Source organism: Xiphophorus couchianus, chromosome 23 (assembly GCF_001444195.1).
Source record: "Xiphophorus couchianus chromosome 23, X_couchianus-1.0, whole genome shotgun sequence".
In the NCBI taxonomy this organism is placed as follows: domain Eukaryota; kingdom Metazoa; phylum Chordata; class Actinopteri; order Cyprinodontiformes; family Poeciliidae; genus Xiphophorus; species Xiphophorus couchianus.
The window spans coordinates 15,198,087-15,208,475 of NC_040250.1; the positions used below are offsets into that span (position 1 = coordinate 15,198,087).

The window sequence follows — 10,389 nt, forward strand, 5'->3', positions numbered from 1 at the left end:
CCCACTTTATAGCAAGCTGACTGAGCAAACAACTGTTCATGTTCATTTGTTATCACATGTTAAAAATGATAGAAAATAAAGATATTGGATTAAAAAAAGAAAGCAAGAAGTGTGATGCATATCATGGATGGGAAAACTTTGATATTAACTTCTCTCGTGGCTCTCCCTAAAGAAAACCTCTCAGAAAACTGATACCCCAAGACTCTTAAGTTGATGTTTTTAGATCTCTGATGAGTTAATGGTAAAAATAAAAAAAAAGGCAGTAGACAGAGAAGAATGGAAATGACCGTATTAATTTATGATGCATTAACTGAGAACTGAGAAAATGACAATTTACATAAGTTACTGTATGAAAAGTAAGTATGTAGGAGTAAAGCTGGGAAAAAATGAAAGAAAACGAGTGTACTGGTGTTTTTTCTTTTCCTCTAAAGGCCCTTCCAGAAATATTAACAGCATCTGTCCATTAGTGTGCACAGGAAACATCTCATATTGACCCTGAAGTGCAGCAATTATGGCCAATTTGCAAGCCTCAAGCCACACACACACACGCCCGCACGGACACACACGCCCACATGCGCACACACACATATCACACAGTCGCTTTCCTTCTCACACACAATGATGTGGATTATTAGATCTGTACAGTAAGATACATTAAGTCTTTATTTGAGATCACAGACATTTTGTTGTATTGCAAAAAAACATATAAACTTCTAAGCTGAAAATGACAAACAAAAAATTATTATTTTTTATTATATAATCTTAACAGACACACAAAATGCGACACATTATTGCACCTAAAAGGACTTAAGAAACTGATGAACGACAATGGCCATTTTATACTCAGTCACATCCTATGATTCAGATTTTCAAAATATTCATACACCCTGAAATGTTTCCCCCCAGTCCTGTTACAACCACAAAATTTTATGTATTTTACTGGAATCAGCACAAAGAAAATCTGACACAAGTCGCATGATCAGAAGTCGCATGATTAGTAAACAGAAGCCACAGATGTGCAACTTAATTCAACCAAACTGACAATCTGCTTGAAGACAGGCAGCCAAGAGGGTTAATCAAAGCCCACACATGAATCTGTGGCAGGGATTTAAGATTGCTAATCCAGCATATTCTCCATCCAGTCTGACTGAGCTTTAGTTATTTTGCAAATAAAATCTTCCCTTTTTTCTGTACTTTTAACTGAGGAGCAGCTGTTATTGCAGCAAGAGCTGGTTCTCATGGCAACCTGTGGGAGGTTGAAAACATTAGCATGTCAGCTTTTTATATTATGTGTAGAAAATTTTAAACATCTTCTACAATTTTCCTTCTCAGACTTCAAAATTGTACATTACAAAAAACTATTTTGGTTTGTCACTAACTAAAGTTGAAGGGAATGTTGATCAGTTTTACCCGCCCTAATAAACCTACAGCCACCTACAAAATCCTGACCGCTGAAGAAAACGGTAAGAAAGTGTTGCAAGAGAGAAGAGAGAAAAACTGCGAGGTTTGTCCAGTTTCCTTCAGATTCCTGCCATCAGCAATTGGTGGAGAGGGACACGGCTCCAGAATCATTGCAGCTACTGTTTCCTCGTCTGATTGACAGTTGACTTCCTGGTTTTAGCGTGAGGGATTCATGAATCTGTTCTTCTGACACCTGGGTGGACAAGACAATTAGAAACACACCACCACAAACACAGAGAAATCAGAATCTAATTAATATCTGGTGATCAATGCCTTTTAAACAGCATTGATCTGCACAAAATCGGCTTGCACAACATGGCATTTTTTCAGGAAATTTATGATAAACCACACAACACTCCACTGAAACTCATTAATTTGTTTGAAACAAAAATAATACCGGAAGTAAAAACATATTTCTAGAATGAGAAAAAGAATAGCAAGGTCTTTGAATTCATGGTGCAGATCTTTGACACGACACGGCATGGTCCAACCACACCTTGACCTTTCACCTTCTTTAACTTCTGTCTATGTCCCCCAGGATAAAGACTACATGAATCAACTGTGACTAAAAAATGACAGCTAATGGACTGATGGACCTCCAACTGTTACTGAAATGGGTGTTTACCAAAACGATTGAATGGGACACAATGATTTGTCTCAACATGCAGCAAGGAAAAGTGTAGTTGCAGTTTTATAGTTATATTTCTACATATGGAGTTGGGATTTTGCTGAGAATAATTGTCCTTAACGCTGAAAATTATCGTCAGATAGATACTGACTATGACATTACTTCACATTATCAAATATGCCTGATATTCTATGAAGAGATAGAACAATTTTACCCAACTTATATCTATTAAAGATAAGTATTGAGTTATCTTTTAGCCTGTCAACACATAGTACCTCCTCAAACTTCTTTTCTTTATAGTACTGTGCTCCTTTCGAACAGTGCAGTAAGATGAGATCACAGAGTACCGTACCCTGCCAATACAGAATAAAAACATGTTTAAACCACTGGTGATTACAAGAATATTCTATTCTATTCTGAGAATATTACATAGTTCATACCATCCCAACTGAGGTGACAGCTGCGATCACATTGATCACTGTTGGAATTAAGCTGAACTTTCTTGCCTGGAAGAACAAGAGAGATCGGAACAGAGTTCATCTGTTTTAACAGTGTTTTTTGATCTAGTTATTTATATTCTTCTTAAGTTAAAAGGAACAGTCTCAATGCTAAACATCCATTTAACTCTTGATGACTTCTACAGGAAATCCCCCAGTAGAGTCAGAGGGATCTAGGCACTGAGTATCCGATGGTCGATTGGATTGGGTTGCGGGGTTCAGCAGGAAACTGAGCTGGAGTGTGAGCTTGACTGGTACCAGTAAGATATAGCTGAACTTACTTCCACACACAGTTTGGGCTCTGGAACATAGCTATCGGAGAGGGACTGGAGTCTCTTATACGATGCAGTGAGAGAGCCACTGGGGTGGGCGTAGAGATACTAACAAGCCCACGGCTGAGTACCCTGTTGTTGGACTTCTTCCCAGTGAGTTAAAGATCTGAGTCTGTGAGGTTTCTAGTAACAAGAGGGAAGGTTTTGAATGTTGTCTCTTTTTATATACAAAGCTCCAATTCAGATCATCCGGTCTTTGAGTCTCTGGATTCGGATGTCATCCGTGAATTCTCCTGTGCCCAAGTTGCAATGACACAGCATCCTGCAGGATGTGATTGAGAGAAACAGACTTCCTCATCTGACTCCAGACAAGGTTTTGTTATTGGATTTATTTGTTACGAATAGGATATTGATAACAAGCACAAGTACGTAATGCCAAGTCACTTTCGGTCAAAGGTTGATGATTTATTTTGTAATTATATCATTAAACTTGTGCTGTTATGTCTTGTACACAGTTTGACTGGTCTCACACTGAAGAAGAGGTGATGTAGGTCTTGGTTGTTCTTGTGGACTTTCCAAGCAGCAGGCAGACACAGAATGACCAAACGGACAGCGGCTTCATTGGTGGGCAAGGAAAATATTTGGTTGAGAGAAGAAGCTAGAGAGGATTTTAAGAAAAACTCATAATGGGGCTTAAGAAAGTTTTGTTAAACTGTTTGATGGCTCACAATGTTGCAGATTGGGGCTACAGCGAGAAGGTTCTGAATCCTGACTTGGGGTCTTTTTGCATGGAGTTGGAATGATCTCCCTGTGAATATGTGGATTCTCTCAGGCTACTTTGATTTCCGTCTCACAGTCCAAAAAATGGCTATTATGTTAATTGTTTACTTCAAATTGCCCTTACAAGTGTGTGTGCTGTGTGTCCATGGGTGTTTGCCCTTTGTCTCTGTTGGATGTGATGGACTGGCAGTTTGTCCAGGATGTACCCCACCTGTCACCTGATAGCTACTGGTGATAGGCAGAGGCAGCCCTGCAAGAAGAAGTAGGTATAAATGATGGATGGATTTTGTCTGTCCTGCGTGGCTCAGTGTTGCTTTGTGATGGACCAGTGACCCATCCATGCCTAACCCTGCAATGATGAAGAAGGCTTAGAAAATAAATGGATAAATTTTAGTTTGAAGGGTCATTCGTTTAATCTGTTTCACAGTCTTGGAAGCCTGTCCAGGGTCTTCTGGTCATTGGACCATTGGAGATATGCACCAGTCCTGCAATGTCTCTGATGAGAATTGGGTAAGCACAGAAAATGAATGAATGGATATTGCTTTTTAAACATTTAAGTGCTCTTTGGAAGAAGCTTTTCTTTTAAAAAAAAGTCTAGTTCAATGTGTATACTTTTTTCTTTAAAAACAAACCCAATAACTTACAATGCCAGTCACCATAACATCAAAACGAACTGCAAATGCTTTGTGAAGACACCGATAATCAGTTCCATCCTCCGTCTTGTAGTATTTGGCAAATCTGGATTCAATGACAAAATATGTTTAAGAAAAAGCAAAGTGAAAAAAAACCCCAAACTACTCAGTACTATAACCTACCTAAAGTTGTAACCTTTGGAGAGGCTGGCATTTTGAAATGGAGCATCCAGTTTAGAGAAAGAGTACGTAGGAACACATGAGTTAACATTATGGTCCAGGTTACATCTCCACTCTATGTTTATTCCTATTTCACCACCCTGTCAAATATAAAGTAAACATCAAAGGTCAAAAGCTGTAAATACTGAACCTGTGGAGTTCAAAATCTACTCTACAGTCCAAAACTATTTGCATGACTAGATCCTTTTTAATAGGGATACAGTATTACATAAATGGAATGAAATACTGACTTTTGACTACAGTATGTTTTGTCCTTCATTTCTATCACTGTATTACAACTGTGCTCTCTGTGCTCTTGAGTACATCTTCACCATAACAGCTTATGACTTGTGTGTTTATATAGTTTTTTTTAAATACAGTTTTCTTGTATCAGAAGTTTTCAGCTCTAAAAATTAAGGACAATTTAAACAGTAGGAAAAGTGAGACCTTGTCTGCCAGCAGAGTCACATTCTGCTGAGTTTCATCCAGAATATACCCCACTCGAAAGATGGGACAGAAAGGATCTGTGTTCTTGTCATAGGTGCAATTCTTGATAGATTTTGTTGAAGGAAAATTTTCTCTGAAAAATAAAAGGTTTGTGATAAAAACATTAAAAAAGTAAAATTTTGAAACTATGCTGATTGAACTGAAGCTGTTTCTTCTTACACTTCTGCTTAACCCTTAATCTGATTTAAGTTAAGAAGATGTTTGTTTGGGGGCTTGTGAATGACCCACCTGCTGACGTTGAAGCGGGGGAAACGAATTGTGTTTTTGATGTAAATGGTGAAGTTCACAAACTCAGGCATTGGTTTGCTGGAGATGGTGATAATATTAACATTTTAAGTGACAGAAACATTACAAATAAGTAATCTGTGAGTGTGTGTGGGGGCGGGAGGGGGGAGGGGGTTGAGGGGTGTGTGTGTGGATCTTCGTGTGGCCTAATCTCACATGTCCACTTTGTCATCCTCTGCTGGACACCATCCTTCAATCTCACAGTAACCAGCAGATGTGTTGCATGCCCCTGTAATTATACCTTTTAAAGAAAATAAAATTGGTTATCAATTTGACATTGTCTAATCATTTTAGAATGCTTAAAGAGTCACTTCTACAAGTGTGTGTGTGTATATACAAGAGCAACAATTGTTACATGATTTCTTCCACAATGGACACCAGAGTAACTGTTACAGGCAGTTGCTGGACCATCTAACAGTAAGTGACAACAGATACAAAGGAATCCTAGCAGATGAGCAAGATTACATTACAACAATCTGAGTAAATTTGATAGGAGTTTCATTTTGGGATTGGAAACAATGGTTGTGGAATGGCACAAATGCATTAATTAAGAACTCGTCATGTAAGGCATGCAGTGTAAAACATGATTACAGATGACATGAGGTGTGTGAATGCCCTCACAGACCAAGGATCCCACAATCCTTAAAGGTTATACTCACCGTCAGCTTGAACAGAGCCAAGATGTTGTAGACAGTCTGCATTTGTGCTGCAATTAAACTCTTTCTCAGTCTGAAATAAACATGGAGACACAACAAGTTTAAGTTGTTTATGACGAAGCTACATTTTATGACAAAGCTAAATTTTTCTGGGTACACACATAGCAAGTAGCATGCAAGATGATTTCAGTAAGATTGCACAGACAGGTGAGTTTTACTGCATAAAGCTTTGCCAGCATCTGGTCTGTAATTTGAGTCATAAGTTGTTGGTGGAACGATTTATATGCAAAATTTCTCATGTTATAAGTGTGTCATCTGTGTATTTACAGATTTTGTTACATGATTCCTTACACACATGATGTGTGTTTAATGACAATCATGAAGGTTTGAAATATGCTAATAAATTAAAGCTTTATCCAAGTGAACTGGTAAACATTGGGAAAATACATGTGTGAACTGTTCCAAATGTGTCACCTCTGAACATCTCCCCTGGAACTGGTTGTCCGTTTTTATGATTTTCGTAATGATGCTAAACACGCCTTCACCCTGAAACACACCACAGCATGTATTTTTTTATTTTTATTAAAGTATAAATTGAGTCTGAGTTTCTGTTTTTAAAGGTGTTTAATTGTGTAGTTGTGTGTTTCACACCTGAGGAGGGTAGATATAATCAGCTACATCCATCACAGCGTTGTTAAGTCTGCCAAATCCTTTCACTTTCGTTATGACTGAGGACTCGGTGGCTGTGTCGGCCACCTGGTAAGCTCTTTCATAGAGGAAGACGTAGCTGCAGGGCAAATGAAACGACATTCAGAGGTTGAGCTCAGTTTCAGATCTTACCTTCAAGTCTAAAACCATTCAACCAAAACTTATGTAAATATCTAGATTTTAGGCAAGAATATAAATTTGATGTGAAACATATTGATAATAAAAATAATAACGATTGTTTCGGTGATAATCCAGATGCATCTCAGAAAAGGAAATGTTTGATATCAAACTTCTGACCTTTAGGTGTTTTTGTGGCTTTTCCTTTGAATTATTTTGTTAAAACCTGGATAGAATTTGGACAAAGTTTATATTTGTCTATAAAATACTTTAAGAGCACGATAAACACACAAAAGAACAAATTTGTATGTATTTCTCCTACATAATTAAAGTGCAAAGAAACTAAAGCAATATCTGTTTTGCGGCAGCGTCGACACAAAAACAAAATACAATTTCGAGACAGAATCACAAACCAGAGTGAATACACATTGCAGCTGTCAAGTAATAATTTATCATGGTGAAAAAGCCATTCAAACCAACCTTATCCTATGTGCAAAAGTATTAATCCTCTAAACTTACAATTGGCAGGAGTATGTAGAGTGCGACACAAGCATCGGAGTTGGGGAAATTGTCAGTTTTTATTACATATTTTAGAAAATTGTATGACATTAAAATATGTATGTCTTGTTGCTTAACTAATGTATTGTTCCAGTGTTTTTATATACATTTTTCAGTCTTAAATACATCTTGCCCACCTGAGTGGACATGTGAAAAACTATCCTCAGAACTACATGACAAATAATGGAGGTTCAGGTTTCAAGATGAATAGAAAAGGATTTCAAAACATCTGGAGTGAATCTATTTTAACTCATGCATAAACTACAACTTAAGTAAACATATAAAAAACAGATTACTGACCCAACAAAATATGAGATGATGATTAGCTGCATCAGTCGATAAACGATCCCTAAAGGCCAGCTCCTCACCACCACAGACTTGTAGGTTTCGTAGGTCAGGATGCTGGTCAGGCAGCTACACAGTGCTGAAGTCATGGCTGCAGAAATCCTTTGGTCTGAGAAAGAAAAAGGCCACTTTTTCTCCAGGCATTCAGCCTAAACCTTTGAAAATCAGGGAAACTCTCTCCTGCTTTGGACCAGAAATCATCAGAGTGTCTCTCCTTGGCGTGTCTTCTCTGAAAATCAGTCTCTCCCCTCTGTCATTGGTTAATGACATAAATCAGACCTCACCCTCTTTACTCAAAGGAGCGAGAGGAGGATGTCTATTTCCTTCTTGACCACAAATCCCAGTCTCCCATGCTGCTCTCCACATCTCTGGTTTGAAGTGAAAACACAGCAGCCTCGTGGATGCTTGTAAACACTTAGCCAGCAATCAATACGCCATATATTTCCAGTCATTTCTCTGCTAGTGTATCAAATTCATTTAGCAGGTGTCTCGTATGTTTTATCACCTCACTCCATCAGCTAAGTGTCAGTAATCGGTGTCCAGTTCACTCACAACAGCCTAGCAATAAAAGAAAGAATGTGTCCTCTGCTTCCCTCCAATCTTTCTTCGTTTTGTCATCAGAACCGCACGATTTAATGCGTTTCATTGGGATTCCATGCAATAAAAAAGCCACAAAGTAGTGAACAACGGGAAAGTAGGAGAGAAACAATGTATGGTTTTAACAGTATTAAAAAGAAGCTCTGAAAAGTTTGTATTCACTTGCCGGAATCAATAATTTTCAGAGTCTGTTTTGGCTGTAACTGTGATCATTTTAATTTTCAGCCTTTAATTGACTTTCTTCCAGTGTTACCTGGTTTTTTGCTCCATTCATATTATCAGCTCTGACCAGTTTTCCATGTGCCAGAATAAGGAACCGCCCCACACACACATCATGATGCTGCCAACACTATGTTTCACCATGGGAGTTGTGTTGTCTGGGTCAAATAAATAGTTTTACAACAGGTTCGGTTTATCTTGTATGGCTAAAGGAATCCACTTTTATCCCACATTATAAGTTACAATGTGGAAACAATGTTATTCAACTAGCAGGATAATTCAGCAATAACTAGTTCTTTTTCAGCAATATTAAGGAAGTGTTGACTTAAACAAGTTCATAAATTTTTCTGAAAAGCTACTTTTAAGTTAGTTTTGATTTTTTCAAAGAGTACTAAGATATTTGCAATAGGCCAAAAATACTTTGTAAGATTTGTAGTTTTTGCAGTGCAGTGAAATATGAAAAGCTATGGAAAATAAAAGCCATCATCTAAAATAATGGTTATATTAATTTAAATAATGTGATATATTTATATCAATCCATTACCCATTTATACATGTATTGTCACATATGACAAGGAGCAGGAAGGCTTTCTGACCACTGATAGATTTCAGCTGGTGCCTTTTCCCATCTGTGTTCAACACTTTTTCCTTGTTCAATACTTGCCATTTCACATTACTACACATGATTTTTTTACTTATTTGTTTTAGTTTCTTTCTATGTATTGGTTACTTGGTTTGTTATCCACACCTTATGAAATTTTAATGTCAGCAGCACCTTTAAAAATATATTTACAATTAAAAATGTATTTATCCTCTATCTACAAACCTACTAGATAAACATCACACATGGCCAAAAATATAGGCTTACTTACATTATTTTTTTAAAGTCAAACATCTGACAGCATTGAGGGTCTGGATTTAAATACTTTTTTAGTGGCTTAAATAAAAAAAAAAACCCAGTTCATAGACTGTGTTATGTAGCCACTCAGACACGTCTAAATGCTCAATATGGATCCATTAAACTTTTTTTCCCCCAGATTTCTATACAGAAACTCTAAAGAAAAGTGAGTCACTGGTAACAAGACAGTCTAAAAGTGCTAGAATAAATTATAGATGAATGGCAGCTGGTCATACGATAGGACCATTTCTAGACTCTAAAGGACAAGCAGCATTACAGACTCAAACATCAGGGAGGTAATGTAATAGAGTGACATTCAATGTCTCTCTTTCTGTGCATTTCTGCATGTGCGTAGACACCATGTCATTTCTTAAGTGGCCCCATTATGTTTGTGGTCTTCTAATGGTAACACAATATGGCAGCAGAAACACATAAACACATGCTGTGGATGTTTGAGGAGCACAAGCTTTCAGGCAGCATGTATTTGTATGAGTTATTGTGATGGCCAATTATACTCCCAAACATTTACACATGAGACACTCGCAGAGAAAACTGTATGCAGACAGAGCAGATAATTAAGGATGAGCAAATAGGGAAATACAAACATGAGGATGCAAACAAATAGGATCAACGCTGGTACATTTGCATTAGTTATGTATGAGACAGCATTAAGTATCCAGTTCTAATTAATGGTTGCAAGGAAAGTAAGAAAAACCCAAAACATTATTTAAAGAAACAAACAAAAAAAAAAAATACAGATGAAACCAACGCCATTAAATACTTGTAGAACTATAAAAATAATTATTTAACAGACTAAAAACTGGAACACACTATTATAACTCAAAGAGAAAGACATGGATCTATATTTCTATTACTGTGTAAGAGTTTTAAACCATCCCTAAATCTACTAATACTTTATTTTAGTATTACTTTATTTTAGCTGGAGTCTATTTAAAGTGTCTCAGGATGTTTAGGAACATGTTTTAGAGTTTTACCTTTGGCCTTTTCCT

General features: G+C 37.2%; 1 protein-coding gene across 1 annotated transcript; it reads right to left on the reverse strand.

Moving 5' to 3' along the window:
- Window positions 1-646: 646 nt before the first annotated feature.
- On the reverse strand, window positions 647-7,877 carry p2rx3a (purinergic receptor P2X, ligand-gated ion channel, 3a). The gene is made up of 12 exons (XM_028008154.1): window positions 7,621-7,877; window positions 6,589-6,724; window positions 6,412-6,483; window positions 5,941-6,010; window positions 5,438-5,522; window positions 5,225-5,302; window positions 4,937-5,069; window positions 4,454-4,590; window positions 4,283-4,376; window positions 2,530-2,595; window positions 2,365-2,442; window positions 647-1,654 (listed from the first exon to the last, which is right to left on the reverse strand). Exons 1-12 carry the CDS (start codon window positions 7,752-7,754, stop codon window positions 1,535-1,537), a joined length of 1,203 nt encoding a protein of 400 aa, XP_027863955.1. The 5' UTR covers window positions 7,755-7,877; the 3' UTR covers window positions 647-1,534.
- Window positions 7,878-10,389: the final 2,512 nt, after the last annotated feature.